The 16,206-nt window shown below is 42.8% G+C and overlaps 1 protein-coding gene across 1 annotated transcript in view; it reads left to right on the forward strand.

Annotated features, from left to right (window-relative positions):
* IGFBP7 (insulin like growth factor binding protein 7) overlaps positions 1-16,206 on the forward strand; it is an 85,191-nt gene that overhangs the window by 68,022 nt on the left and 963 nt on the right. The window contains exons 2-4 of the mRNA XM_055294587.2: positions 7,199-7,308; positions 14,928-15,044; positions 15,692-15,818. Coding sequence (XP_055150562.1) covers positions 7,199-7,308; positions 14,928-15,044; positions 15,692-15,818 — 354 coding nt within the window. The remainder of the gene's footprint in view (positions 1-7,198; positions 7,309-14,927; positions 15,045-15,691; positions 15,819-16,206) is intronic.

The following is a 16,206-nucleotide window of genomic DNA, read 5'->3' on the forward strand; positions in this document are numbered from 1 at the left end:
AGTGAGCCATGTTCATGCCACTGTGCTCCAGCCTGAGTGACAGAGAAGACCCAGTCTCTAAAAAGAAAAAATGTGACAAAGGAGGAGTATGCAGACTTAGGTGGAGATTCTGCAGGAGACTTCTAAGTACTTTTAAGGTGATCTGATTCATTAAATTGAATTTTAGTTTACTTTATTTTTAATGTTTATTTTTTATTTGCATAAACTTATGGAGTACAAATGTAATTTTGTTCCAAGGATATATTTCATAGTAGTGAATTTTTGTTTTCTTCCAAGCTTAGAACTTTCTTCTTCCTTGCTATAACTTCCTTCAGGATCTGGCTGTCTTTCTTCATTTTTTCTTTCTTCTCCTTCTCCTTCACCTCCTCTGTATTAGTCTGTTCTTATGCTGCTAATAAATACATACCCAAGACTGAGTAACTTATAAGAAAAAGAGGTTTAATGGACTCACAGCTTCACGAGGCTGGGGAGGCCTCACAATCATGGTGGAAGACAAAGGAGGAGCAAAGTCACATCTTACATGGCAGCAGGCAAGACAGCATGTGCAGGGGAACTGCCCTTTAAAAACCATCAGGTCTCATGAGACTTAGTTGCTATTACAAGAGCAGCACAGGAAAAACCTGTCCCCATGATTCAATTACCTTCCACCAGGTCCCCCCCAACCCAAGACACATGGGAATTATGGGGGCTACAATTCGGGATTTGGGTGGGACACAGTCAAACCATATCATCCTCCCTCCCTTCTTTCTTCTTCTTCTTTCCCTTCAAGGAATGTTCAAAAAGAAGAGATGCTCTAAAGTTACTGAGCAAGAGTTATAAAAAATAGGGAAGGCAAGAAAATGAATTTAGAGGGTTGAGAAGGATCTAAAGAGATTAAATGAGAATTAATTGAGTGTGTAAGGCAAAAGGAAAATGGGGTAGCCTGGCTTGGGTACAGTCATCTGGATAGAAAAATGTGGGTAGTCCACCTCGGGTGGACATCTCTTTACAACAGGCAGCACTGCAGATGACTTGGTTGCTTTCTGGAGTTGCCGAGCGTGGGTACAGGGCAGAGGGAGGCAGCACACAGTCATTTATTCTATGAACAGGATGTTTGCTAGACAGATGTTCGAGCAGTCTGGAGCTCTTAATGGAACAAGGGCAAGGATAAATAAATAATTGGACCTATTGTGATGTTTGTCCCTATACATTTAAGAATTCTGTGACCTGTTTTAAACGGAATCCAAACACTGAGTAAGAGTTAGATGATAATGTTGTTATTACCCTTGGCCTGGCCTTGAGGACTGATTTTGAGCTTTCTGTATTAGAAAATTAGCTCAGAGTGACCTAAAAATTTCTTTATTCTTAAAAACAGAAATAAATTCTGGATCTGCCTTGGCCTTCTTGGAAGAAAGGTAGAGTGGAAAGAATTAGAAGTTATTTGGTACAGAGTCATTGAGTAGAGTGCTCTCCTGAGATAGAACAGAACTGTCAGGGATTGAATTGCAGGACAGATCTGCAATTCAAGATGACTGTTGGCAGTGAAATTGCTTATCAATGGAATATGTGGGATGATGGTTCTTGAGAGTTAGGGAGGAGAGTGCAGCATTGTTGGGGATGGCATTGTATCCACCAAAAACATTTTCAGCATCTCTTCTCTTCTATACAAGACTTGTCCTCTTGGTGTCCCTGTGTGTCACCATTAAGTCGCTTGCTTATTCTTTCTCACCATGTATCTTCATTTGCCTTTCTCTAAAACTTCTGTAATTTGCTTTTATCAAGAGTTTTCTGGTCGGGTGCAGTGGCCCACACCTGTAATCCCAGCACTTTGGGAGACCAAGGTGGGCAGATCACCTGAGGTCAGGGGGTCAAGACCAGCCTGGCCAACATGGTGAAACCCCATCTCTACTAAAAATACAAAAATTAGCCAGGCATGGTAGCGAGCACCTGTAATTCCAGCTACTTGGGAGGCTGAGGCAGGAGGATAGCTTGAACCCAGGAGGCGGAGGTTGCAGTGAGCCGAGATCACACCATTGCACCCTGGGCAACAAGAGCAAAACTCCATCTAAAAAAAAAAAAAAGGAGTTTTTCCATTCCCTCTGCATATTCTGGGGGAATTTCCAGAACAGGTAAGTGGTAAAGAACCAATCAGAGCTTAGTAAATAGGTATCCTACTGGGTATCAGCTCTGAACAAAGTACTGGGAAGAATGTTGAATCCCTACAGATTCTTCCAACACAGGAAGTCAAGTGGAGGCCAACCCGCCTCCACCTGCTCTAAGAGGTCTGTTGGTCCCTTGAATATTACACCAATAATTTATCGATGTGACTTTCCTTTGCAAGAGACTGCGTCTCAAAACCAAAAGGCCGTTCTGTAGCCTTATTTCTTAGCACTTTCCAGTTTACATATTGTTTGTTAAACTTTTCATTGTGTTAGTAAACCCAGCATTTGTTCAAGGATATTTGAAATAGCCAAGGGTTTTTGTAAATGTTGTGCAGCAAACTGGTCCTAATAGCCCCTCCTCTGCCCTTCCACTCCACCCCAACAGGAGTCAGTGGATATTACAGATTTTTGCAGTATGGAAGTCTCGTAGAATTCTAGGCATAGCCTGGTGGCAGGATCGACAAAATCATCTACATTCTTAGAATAATCCAAATGTTGACTCAGCCCATTTACCTAAGGGATTCCAAGCATTGGGAGAGAGGAAGAGGAACCTGTGCTATGATTTGTCCTAATATTGAATCCCCTGACGATGGCCGTCATTCAAAGTCTTCCTGGGTTCAGTTATTTTTAAAGAATTCATGGCTGGGCACTGTTGCTAACCCCCGTAATCCCAGCACTTTGGGAGGCTGAAGTAAGAGGATTGCTTGAGCCCAGGAGTTTGCGACCAGCCTGGTCAACATAGCAAGACTCTGTCTCTACAAAAATAAAAATAAAAAGAGAATCCTTGCTTGTCCTAGAATGTTCTGCTTCTTGGAATAGTAAGAGGATTGGGGGAAAACAGATATATTAGATCTGCCCTCCATTTAGTGGTTCAGTTTTAGTACAATTTATTTCTAAATTATGCCATAGTTATTGGTGCAAAGATAGACACATAGACCAGTGGAAAAGAATAGAGAGTCCAGAAATAGACCCACACATATACAGTGGGTCTTACAGATTTCCACAAAGACATTATTATGATTCATTAGGAAAAAGAAAATCTTTTCAACAAATGGTGCTGAAGCAATTGGATGTCCTTTTAGGGGAGGAAAAATGAAACTTGACCTCTGCCTCATAGCACACACAAAAATTAATTCAAGATGGAGCAAAAACTTAAATGTGAAAAGTAAAACCATAAAGCTTGTAGAAGAAAACAGGAGATCTTCATAGCCTTGGGCTAGGCAAAAATTTTCTTAAACAGGACACGAAAAGCACTAACCATAGAAAAGGAAACTTGATAAATTGGGCTATACTAAAACTAAGAACATCTGTTTTAAAATCCCATGGGAAAAATCCATAGCATGTCTTCAAGTTCTCTTGTAGAAAATCAGGCTGGAACTTGCCCATTAGCACTCCAGAATCTGCCCCCTGCCCAAGACTGATGACCCTGCTACCTGTACTGGCAACAGGGAGATGGACACAGGTTAAAGTAAGTAGGTTTTGGCAGGGCTGAGGCCCTCAGATCCTCACGATAAAATTATCTTGCATTCCTTGTGTGGTTTGGATATGAGAGAAGCAGCTTTGTTCCCGAGCTCCCCCTCAAATCTCTGAACACTGGTATGTTCTTCTCAGAACAATCCTTTGAGATCCCCTGAGCTTTGAAGTCTTCCTGCCAAGTCTGTGTGTGGGAAGGAGAACAGAGCAGCATGAGGGCCATCAGAGAGGTGGGCGAAGGCAGTTCAAAGCCCAGCCAGATCCGGCTCTGTGGTGTCCAAGCCCTTGGGGTCCCATAGCCCTGGAGGAAGCCTGGGATAGGGTGAGGCCCAGCCCTTTGCAGGGTTCTGTATTGCTGCATCCAGACTAGGAAATGTCTGAGACAGAGGCAGAAACGTAAATACTGCACCACTGTGCTCACCACATTCATGTTTGCAGCAGAAGAGCCAAGCCCCCTGGCCGGGATATATGCTTCCTATTCAGACCTATGGTTTGGAGGGAAGGAAGCACAAAATGTATTTAGAAGTTTCCAAACTTTTGATTGTTTTGCACATTCCTACAAAAATAAAAATATCCCATGAGATTAAAAAACATCAGCTTCTAATGCTTTAGATGAGTGGGAAAATCTTGCACACTGGGGTCATTTCCTTTCTGTTTCACGAAATTAATATTGTGCTGGAAATAGCCTGCTGCAGAAGGGGAAACTTCATGTCCTTTGAATGCTGATTATGCCAGAAAACTTTCCAGTCCTAAAGGGGAGGTTGTCCCTTTCCCAGGACTCTGACGCCAGATGACCCTGCAGTTTGCTACTGTGCTAGGAGACCCAAGTCCACAGAGATTGAAACTTCAGAAGGGATCATTAATTTATTCATTCAAGAAGCCATGCTAAGCATGGAATAAGGGCCAGGTTAGGTTCTGGAGTCTCACACTGCCCCACCTGAGGAACCCAGGCTGCCAGCTCCATGACCCTCCTCTGCGGACGGTCCCAAGTCTTTCTGAAGGCCCCTGGTGGCTGAACCCTGGCATTCAGAATTAGCAGAAGTGACATACTAATTACCAGTAAATCAAAAGTAGGTGTGCACATCTCTACTGCAGATGCCGGGAAGCCAGGCCGTCAGGGCACAGGCGCAGGCAGCACGCACCCGCTCTCGGCATGTGCTGGCTTCCGCAGTGCTGTGTTTCAGAGCCAAACCAGAATCACCCAGGGGGGTTACTTGCATCAGCTCTGGAAAATGTGTAAAGGATCGAAGTCCTGAGACTTTCCCATAATGTCTTATTTAGGCATCAGTCTCCCTCAGTTGATTAGAGCAGGAATCAGCAAATTTCTTTATAAAAGGCCAGTGACAGTAAATATTTTAGGCCATACAGTCTCAGCCACAACTGCTCTAGCAGCCAGAGACAGCAGGAAACAAATAAGTGTGGCTGTGTTCCAAAAGAACTTTATTTTATGGACATTTCCTTACAATTTTCACACGTCGTGAAATATCCATCTTTTAATATTTTTTTCAACCATCTAAAAATGCAGGCTGGACACAGTGTTTCATGCCTATAATCCCAACACTTTGGGAGGCTGAGGTGGGGGGATCGCTTGAGCTCAGGGGTTCAAGACCATCCTGGCCAACATGGCAAAACCCTGTTTCTACTGAAAATACAAAAATTAGCTGGGCATGCACTTGTAGTCCCAGCTACTTGGGAAGCTAAGGCATGGGAATCGCTTGAGCTTGACCCAGGAGGCGGAGGTTGTGGTGAGCCAAGATCATGCCACTGCACTCCAGCCTGAGCAACAGGGTAAGATCCTGTCTCAAAAAAATAAAATGTTTCTTAATTTAAAAAAATAAAAATCCAAAAATAAAAAAAATAAAATAAAATAAAAAAATAAAAATAAAAATAAAAATCCAAACACCATTCTTAGCTCACAGGCCATGCAAAAACAGATGGCAGGCCAGATTTGGCCCACGGGCCATAGTTAGCTAACCCAGGACCAGACAGTCATACTACTTTCTTTTTTTTTTTTTTTTTTTTTTTTTTGAGACGGAGTCTCGCTCTGTCACCCAGGTTGGAGTGCAGTGGCGCGATCTCGGCTCACTGCAAGCTCCGCCTCCCGGGTTCACGCCATTCTCCTGCCTCAGCCTCTCCGAGTAGCTGGGACTACAGGCGCCCGCCACCACGCTCGGCTAATTTTTTTTGTATTTTTAGTAGAGACGGAGTTTCACCGTGGTCTCGATCTCCTGACCTCGTGATCCGCCCGTCTCGGCCTCCCAAAGTGCTGGGATTACAAGCGTGAGCCACCGCGCCTGGCAGTCATACTACTTTCATAGCAAAAACGATACACTCTGAGTAGGGACCTTCTCCAGAGGGTGCCATGATACAGAAGGTGGGGGGTGTGTCCCCTAATTGGGGGAATGGAGAAGCATCACTCTGCCCTCCCTCAGTGGTCCCATACCTGCTGACTCTATTTAGGCAGTGGCTTGAGGGTGCCCCCCACTTGTCAATGCCTCCTGCCGGGGACCTGGACACTGAGAACCCTGGGAAAGGGCCCTCTCCTTGGGGACCCTGGTCACGCCCAATAGATCAGTCAGTCTTCTTCCTTCTTACCAGCTGCCTCTCCTGACCACACTGGAAGAAGGACCCTTGTACCACTTTCCTCGACACCCGGGCCTCTTCTGTTCAAAGGTGCCTCCTGGCCAGGCGTGGGGGCTCACACCTGTAATCCCAGCATTTGGGGAGGCTGAGGCAGGAGAATTACTTGAAGCCAGGAATTCGGGACCAGCCTGGGCAACATAGCAAGACCCCGTCTCTACAAAAAAAAAATAAAATTAACTGACATGGTGGTGCACACCTATAGTTCCAGCTACCCTGGAGGCTGGGGTGGGAGGATTACTGGAGACCAGGAGTTTGAGGCTGCAGTGAGCTATGATCAAGCCACTGTGCTCCAGCCTGGGTGGCAGAATGAGATTCTGTATCAAAAAATAATAATAATGAAATCAAATTAAAAATAAAGATGTCCCTTCCAATCCCCTAAGGCACACAGCACTCCACATGTTTCTTTTCTTCCCTGCCTCATCACCCTTTTCAATCTTAGATCCTAAGCTTCTTGAGGCAGGGACTTCCATCTTGTCTGGGTGCTTAGCATATTTTCAAATATTCTCTTAGGTTTTTTTTCTTCATTACCCACAGAGCGGCTGCTTGTTGCCTTTCCAACCCAAAATAGAAATAGCGGTAAACAAAAGAAGAAAAACTTTGAACATTTTGGAACTAAAATTTTATTATTACTGGCAAAGTCCCAGATAATAAAAAACAGCTGGTAAATTAGCACTCATTTAAGCATGGTCTGGGGAAGAAGAAAATTTTAATAACATACTTTTCTTCCTAATTGTTTTTATTTGTTTAGATTTATACATTTCCAAAGTGGACCTTAAAATCATGTTGGTAGCAGGAGGAAGCCAGTGTGGTCTTTGAAATTTGCTTCAGATAATCCACCAAGGGAAGGCCTCATAAACACAATTATTATTTTCTCCCTAAGACGCTGACTCATGTGAAGCGCTGTTTAAAAGATGACTTTGGCTTTGTGCCCTCTCCTGCAGGTCCTTCCATAGTGACGCCCCCCAAGGACATCTGGAATGTCACTGGTGCCCAGGTGTACTTGAGCTGTGAGGTCATCGGAATCCCGACACCTGTCCTCATCTGGAACAAGGTCAGTGGCACAGACTTCAAGAAGACATCCTAGGCTGACAAGCTTCTCTTGCACTGCACAAGGATGGTAAAACGTTAAATCCTCAGCCTGCTTTGTTGACTGTGGCTCCTGCAAGGTGAAGCCTTAGGGCAGTCATACAGGCCCCCCGCTGGATTCATGGAACAAAAACCAGTCCTTGCCATGCTTTTGTTAGCAGCATCCTAGCAACTGAGCAACTGGAAGAACAATAATGCTGAACACCTCAACCCAGCTTCGGGGTGTGTGTGCACCTGTGGTGTGTGTATGTGTGTGCATATGTGGGTGTGAGTGAAAGTGTGTGTGTCTGTGTGTGCACCTGTGGTGTGTGTATGTGTGTGCATATGTGGGTGTGAGTGAAAGTGTGTGTGTCTGTGTGTGCGCCCTCAGTGGAGACGGTATAGCATAGGGGTTAAAAGTGTACGTTTCTCTCTTTCTGTCCCAAAATACCACCTCCAAGCCCCCACCAAGCTGTTTGTGATGGCATCAGTCTCCTCATTTAAGACTGAACATTTAGCTGATAATTTAGATCCTGTCTGCTTGGAGGCATTATTATTGTTTTACTGGGAGGCTGGGCTAAGAAGGTAAAAGGACATAAAGCCCTGTAGCCTTCTCCTATGAGCATGGATTATTTTTTCAGATTCCCTAAGTGCTGGGAGATGGATGAGTACATTTTAAGGGCACTTGGAAGTAGGATAGAAGGAGCGAGGTGGGATCTATTCTTCTAAGTACCAAGGCTGTAGAACCATAAGTTAGGGACAGAGGAGACCACTCCAGAACAGAGCATTAAAAAGGAACAAGAGGAGGAATATCAAAGAAAACATTTTCTACTTTCTGAATTTTGCTAACTGCTGGCCCAAAGTGGAAAAAGCATGATATCCTTTTAATAAATCAGCTTTGAAATGACTTCCCAAATGGAAAAAAGAAAAAGAAAGTGTGAGGCTGGGTGCAGTAGCACATGCCCGTAATCCCAGCACTTTAGGAGGCTGAGGCAGGAGGATCACTCGAGTCCTGGAGTTTGAGACCAGCCTGACCAACACTGTGAGACTTCGTTATTACAAATATTTTTTTTTTAATTAGCTGGGCATGGTGAAGCATACCTGTGGCCCCAGCTACTCAGGAGACTAAGGTGGAAAAACCCCTTGAGCCAGGAGATCGAGGCTGCAGTGAGCTGTGATTGCCCCACTGCACTCTAGCCTGTCTCAAAAAAAAAAAAAGAAAAAAAAGAAAAGAAAAAGAAAAGAGTGTGAATTCCTTAGCCAGGGTGGCTGAGTTCTCTGCAAGCCAGGGTTTCTCAGCCTCAGCACTATTGACATTTAGGGCCAGATAATTCTTTGTTGTGAGGGCTGCCCGTGCTTTGGAAGATGTTTAGCAGCATCCCCAGCCTCCACCCACTATATGACAGTAGCATCCCCCATCCCCCCTGTCGTGAGAATTAAAAGCATCTTCAGATATTGCCAAATGTCCCCTAAGGGTGTGGGGCTGGGGAATTGCCCTGGACTGAAAACCACTGCTGTTAGCCTTAGCTCCCTTCTCTACATTAGAAAAGTAGCATGTAATTATCTTAAAGATTAAATAAAGTAATGCAGGTAAAAATCACTTGATACATAGTTAGCACTCAGTAGACATTAGCTACTGTTCCTCGAAATTATTCCCTTCAAGTGGCATTATCTTGTATAATTATCTTCATATTTGAAGGACAACGTCATCTCAGCATGTATGGAGAAGGGAAAAGAAAATATTTATTTGCCATCAACTAACACCTCACAATTATACCATACACTTAGGTTTTTGTCTTTTTTTTTTTTTGAGACATAGTTTCACTCTTGTTGCCCAGGCTGGAGTGCAATGGTACGATCTCAGCTCACCACAACCTCCGCCTCCTGGGTTCAAGTGATTCTCCTGCCTCAGCCTCTCAAGTAGTTGGGATTACAGGCATCCGCCACCACGCCTGGCTAACTTTGTATTTTTAGTAGAGACAGGGTTTCTCCATGTTGGCCAGGCTGGTCTCGAACTCCTGACCTCAGGTGATCCGCCTACCTTGCCCTCCCAAAGTGCTGGGATTACAGGCGTGAGCCTGGTTGTTTTTGTCCTTTTTCTACATTTTGAATCGCTGAGCCTCACAACTATCCTACGAAAAATAAAAAAAAAAAAAAAATTATCAAACTCATGCTACCAAAAAAGAAACTTAGTTTAAGTAAAAGGGCATAACCAGACATCCATTTTTAGCTGCCTTACTTCTCCAGCAAGCTCTAAGGTGGATGATAGTCTCCCTTGACTATTTTGTTTGCTCACTGTGTGACCGGAGGAGCAACTTCTAGAACTCCAAGAGGACTGTGGCTCCCGCAGTCGGAGCTCTTTCTGTTGCGAGTTCTACCAACCCGTTTGAAACTAGCCCAGGCAAAACGAAAAGCGGGGCGGGATCCAGCCTCAAGGGCCCCTGCATCCAGGTACACACGCCATCAGAACTCTAACTCTTGGCTCTTTGCTCTCAATATACTAGTCTTATTTTCTTCTGCTTCAGAAAGCTTCCTGTGCAGTGGGAGATAACAACTCCACTCACATTTTGATCACAGCTTAAAGACCCCAGAGGAAAGAAAGGGCTTCCCTTCCCCCTGCTGCATTGTGAAAACCCCACTGAAGGGCTCAAGCCCAGATCGGGTCACCTGCTAACCTCTGGCTCCCCCATGCGGCCAGAGGGATGTGGCCACTGACATTGGCACCGGCGTGAATCCGCCTGGTTTGTGTAAAATCTGGGAACAGGTACCAGAAGATGCCTGAGGTGGGGGTGATGGCAGAGGCAACACTACCATACCATCCTTTACAGTGAAGCTTCTCTTAAAGGAGCAATAAAATTTCACCCCAATCAATTATGTTTTTAAGGCGGAGCAAGAGTAAGAGCAGAAATGCAGTCCGTGGATGAGTTCCCCTCCATCCTTCCTGCAAGAACTGCAGGCGTTCCTCACTGCTAATTTGGAGATTGCTGGTTTGCTCAGGGTGTGGGGAGGTGGAGAAATAATGTTCCGAGGAATACCCATGAAAAGCTCCGTTGCAGTTCTCTACAGTTTTCTAGGGATGCTTACACAATGAGAAGCGAGGGTCACCCAAGTGTCCTGGGGCATGTGACCTTATTGGCAAATCTTGGCAAAGAATAATTTCTTCAGTCCTTGCTCTACCCAATCCCAGCTACAGTATTCACATACCAGAGGAATACGTCTGCCTCAGGAATCTTTTCCCTTTCAGAACTGTACAGGGCAGATCCCAATAGGCCTCCCTGAGGGCTTGTCCTCAGGGCTAGTCAGAAACACCAAGGCAGTTGAGGCCGGTGTGGTGGCTCGCACCTGTAGTCCCTAGCCACTTGGGAGGCTAAGGTGGGAGGATCACTTGAGCCCAGCAGGTGGGGCTGCAGTGAGCTATGATGGCACCACTGCACTCCAGCCTGGGCAACAGAGCAAGATCCTGTCTCTGAAAAAACAAAAACAAAAACAAAACCCACTATGTCAGTCAACGAGATGGGTGCTGAAGTAAAGAAGTGAAGAGGAAGTAGGAGAGAAACAATTTTTTCTGCAGACTTTCCAGAACAAGCAAAACCCAACTGTCATGCTCTGCCGGTTTTCCTCTATCTTCATAATGTAATTTGCCATATGCATGACCCAAAGCAATGTTTCTTACACAGCAGACCGTGACCCATCAGCAAGTCCTGGAACTAATGTAGCGATCACAACCAGCATGTTCTTATAAAAAATAAAAAATGGAACAGAACCTATGTTAAGGCATCACACTTACCACTTATAAAGGTGTCATTTCCTAAAACTTTTGTATATTCCAGATATACAATAGTTTGGGCCATGTCAAAACTAAGGAAACTTGGGAAGTCACTGACCTAAATAATTAAACAGGATATTTGTTTTCTCATCGCTGTCCTTGTAACCAGACTGTTAAGAATACAAACATATTTACTATCATGTGTGTTTCAAATCCAATTTAAGAGTAGAACACCTTTTTGGATAGAATATTAGAATCCTCACTTGTTAAACAAGAGAAACTGAGGTTCAAATAAAGACAGTATGTCTTTCTTGCTCAAGGATTCTTAGCAACGACAGAATTAATGGCACAAGCCTTCTCTCCATGACACTTGAGACTGCAGTGGCAATTCTTACGGTTGGCGCAGCCTGGCGAGTGGTCTTTACTTTCCTTACTGGTAGTAAGGAAAGCTGGCTTTAACAAGCCTCATACCTTTCAGCAAACCCCTAGCCTAGAAAGATTCGAAGGGCAATATTTTGAAATGGGAACATGAACTGAAATAGCCATATTTGACTTAACCCTTTTAAATCAGAGATGATGCTCACAGCGACAGCAAAACACCTTCCCAATACTTGTCTCTGAGACTAAGAGGCTCTCTGTTTAATTCTTTTCTTGCCCAAATATTTCTTCAGATTAGGGCTTCCTTGACCTCTAAGAATATTTTTTAATCAAAAATAGTGACCTCTAAGGTAATGGTAATAAGCAGAATTTATCCAAAGACGTATAAAGAAAGAGTTGAGAATCTCCCCCCACCTCCTCCTCCTGCCTGAGGTAAGCAATGTGAACTGCCCTGGTTTGTATCTTTCCACACTCTTTTTCATATCCAAGCATATTCAAACATATATCCCTACGGTGAAATGAGAATATAGTGTGCCAGTAAATTATTCTGAAACTCGCTTTTCTCAACAAATACTTCATGGACATCGTCCAAGTCTGCTTCTCAACAGCTACATAATATTCCAAGTATGAATATTATAATTTATTAAATCAGTTCTGTATTTTTTCTGTTGTTTCCAAATTTTTGTCAACTTAATCCTACTTTAAGCATCAATGTGTACATATGATATGTACACATATCATACATACTAGTGTTTTTATTGCTGTAAGATAGATTCCCCAACAGTTACCTGAATAAGTCAAAATATTCGTTTCGGTGTTAACAGACCTTGTCAGATTACTTTCTAAATAGATTGTAGTAATTCACACTCCCACCAGCAATGGAGAAGTGCCATTTCTCTGCATCTTTACTAGCACTGAATATTAACCTCTCTTTTTTAGTTTTAATTCCGATTTTAACTAGAAAACATATATTTATTGGCCAGGCACAGTGGCTCATGCCTGTAATCCCAGCACTTTGGGAGGCCAAGGCAGGTGGATCACTTAAGGTCAGGAGTTCGAGACCACCCTGGCCAACATGGCAAAACCCCGTCTCTACTAAAACGACAAAAATTAGCCAGGCGTGGTGGCACATGCCTGTAATCCCAGCTACTCGGGAAGCTGAAGCAGGAGAATCACTGGAATCCCAGAGGCGGAGGCGGAGGCGGAGGCAGAGGTTGCAGTGAGCTGAGATAGCACCACTGCACTCCAGCCTGGGTGACAGAGCGAGACTCTGTCTCAAAAAAAAAAAAAAAAAGAAAAGAAAAGAAAACACACACGTATCAACACTTAGAATCCCCTTACACGAATAAGGGAGAGTTTGACATATAAAAATTTGTCATATGAAAATTCTTGGCACTTTTTTCTATGTTTTCTACATGATGTATAACCTTTTATAATTACATAACATTAAAATACGCCATGCCAACACCTGTGAAAAGAAGGGAAAAAAAGTATATATATTTTGTGATTTCTGTTAAATATTATATTTAACAAGATACATTTCCCTTTCCATAGTGGATCAGGTTAATAGGCATAAAATGCTCCTTACTAAGAGCTATGGGATTTGAGGCTCAGTTGCTGAGATTCAGTATTTCAGTGCTGCAGTGTTTATTTTCTTGCTTTGGTCACACATAAAACTCATATGATTCTGAAATTCAGTAAATAAAGGTCAGAGACATATTACTTGAGACATTGGATCAAATTAATACTTCTACCAAAATATTCTTAAAACCCATTTTTAAGTAACTATTTCAAAAGCTGTATTAGCATAAACCATTTCTGCCGGCTACCTGGGAAACTAAAGGAAAAGGTACCTATTGAATATATGTTTGTCTTCACAGCATTTATGAGAAAGACATTAAGTTACGTGGTTTTCTCTCACTAAGAGTGGCAATGTGGGAAAATTCCAGAAAAAAAAAATGCAAAAAGCCAGGCTTTCCAAGTCAAGCAAGATATTTTTTCTAGAGCAGTTGGCCTAGATCACATGTGGTTTGCTGAGTCCCAGTCCTGGCATCATAAAGCTGAGAAAATACAGTGTAGGTGTGAAGCCGAGACAGCAGCGGAGTACCAAAAACAGATGGTAGGAGTGGGATCCACATGGAAAAGCAACACTGAGATGGAAGTTAATAAAGTGTATATCTTTATTTATACATGTATTTATTATATTTATACATCAGTGTGTCTATATGTACACACTATTATCTGGTCTTTATTAAGATTTGCTTTATTATAGAAGAAAATGAAAAGGAAACTAGCTATTTGAGATTGTAAATCCTTTCTAATTACAAAGGTAGTATCAATAAATGTCAAGTTGGCTCTTAAAGGAGGTCTGGGATGGAATGAACAAACAATTCGTATATCCTTTTTTTTTTACTCACCATTATCACAAGGCTTAAAATATTTGTACTCTGTAACTCAGCTCCTAAATGTATATGTATCGAGGAGCTACAAGTGAATTTCATTATTTTGTATATTTTCCAGAGTTTATATAATAAACATTTTGCCTTTTAAAATGAGGGCAAAAAGGATACCATTCAGTATTGGCCTTGAACCAAAGAAACAGTTTCTTCTGAATCTTGACATGTCATACACAAAAAACAGCAAGTTTTGTCATAAAAGAACAATGACAGCACATGTATTTGACAGCTGTTTTTTGTTTTTGTTTTTTTCTTCTTTTTTTTTTTTGAGATGGAGTCTCACTTTGTTGCCCAGGCTGGAGTGCAGTGGCGCGATCTCAGCTCATGGCAACCTCCGCCTCCCAGGTTCAAGCGATTCTCCCACCTTAGCCTCCCGAGTAGCTGGGACTACAGGTGCTCGCCAACACACTCTGCTAATTTTTGTGTTTTTAGTAGAGACAGGGTTTCGTCATGTTGGTCAGTCTGGTCTCGAACTCCTTTGATAGGCGTTTTTTATCTTAGGTGTTCAGTCAATCATTTGATTAATTCTTAGCCCTCAGAACAAAGTAATGGTATTGGCTTTGGTCTCAGCCTATTTTCCATTGATGAAGCTGTTGCAGGAAGAGCCCCAAGGTCCCAAGCATCGAACCTAGTGCTGGTGACAGTTCATCAGTTGAACATGGCATGACGGGCAAAAGGCCTGGCACTGAGAAGCAGAATTTCCAAGAGTATGAGTGAATGAATGATGGTGACCAGTGGCAGGAAATTATGACCATGTGTATTCCCCAGGCATGCAGAAAAACACATTAGTTTAAAACACGTACGCTTAGCAGGAAACTGGCAGGAGAAATAAAAGAGGATCTCTATTTTAGAAGTATTTAGGAAAGGGAAATAGTTGAGTGAAATGCCGGGTTTACTCTGTTAGAAAGTCTGACATACACTATGTGCAGTTGTAGGGATGTGGCCACTTCCAAGTAGACGATCTGGTGTACAAAACTCAGTATTACTCTCCTTGTGTTTTTGCAGGTAAAAAGGGGTCACTATGGAGTTCAAAGGACAGAACTCCTGCCTGGTGACCGGGACAACCTGGCCATTCAGACCCGAGGTGGCCCAGAAAAGCATGAAGTAACTGGCTGGGTGCTGGTGAGTACCAGTACCAAGAGCTGGCAAGAGTTTCATTCTTAGCATTAGACATAAGCAGACCTGGCAAAGGTGCCTGATATACCTACCACCAGCCTAAAGGTGCTTGCTCTTCCACATCTCTATGGAATAGCCTTACCATGGAGTCGCTGCTCCTCTTTCAGAGAAACTAAAGGAAAAGTGCTTTATTGCATGTTTTGAAAACAACCAACGAATTAACAAGAACTAATATTTTCCTAAGAGTTCAAAGCAAAATCCTTACATGCAGCTGCGTGGCCCAAGCATTGTTTTAACTGATTATCAATTAGTAAATACCTTATTTTACTTGACCCTTGATATTCATGGAGAATACTTTGATCATATGCCCTTAATCAAGGTTGCCCTCAAACCGATAATGTGTACTTATCCGGTTTTTAACTTATGCAGTATGATCAGAAGTTATCCATGACATTTCCTCACATGAATCCTCAGCAAACCAAATATGGTAGCTATCAAAGTCTCCTACCACAGGACTTGCACTACTTCTAGCAGTACCTTTGCTATGAATCCCCCGGTCATCTTAGGAAATTTATGCAATAATGACCTCACTAGAACCACCGACAAAAGAGAAGACCACCACAGAGGAATACTAGATCTTTTTTCTTTCACAGGTATCTCCTCTAAGTAAGGAAGATGCTGGAGAATATGAGTGCCATGCATCCAATTCCCAAGGACAGGCTTCAGCATCAGCAAAAATTACAGTGGTTGATGCCTTACATGAAATACCAGTGAAAAAAGGTACACAATAAATCTCACAGCCATTTAAAAATGACTAGTACATTTGCTTAAAAAAGAACAGAACTAAGTATGAAAGTATCAGACATAGCTATTGATGAAATTCTGTAGTTAGGGACCCATAAGGGCATTAAGTATGCCATTAAAATGTACAGCATGAGACTCCAAAAGATTATCTGGATGGGTGACTGAACGTCGTTATTATGACTTAGATGCTTTTACCTTATCTAACGTAAGAGTCAAAATCAAACTTGCCCGGAATGGCTTCTATTTCCCGTAGCTTTCTACCTATCTACTTGGCATTTTCCCTTTGTGTTGTGACTATTATATTAAATTCCCATTTAAAAGAAAATGATTGTGGGCAATTCTCGCCCTTCACTTTTGCTTTTAA

This window comes from Symphalangus syndactylus, chromosome 10, assembly GCF_028878055.3.
Source record: "Symphalangus syndactylus isolate Jambi chromosome 10, NHGRI_mSymSyn1-v2.1_pri, whole genome shotgun sequence".
Taxonomy (NCBI): domain Eukaryota; kingdom Metazoa; phylum Chordata; class Mammalia; order Primates; family Hylobatidae; genus Symphalangus; species Symphalangus syndactylus.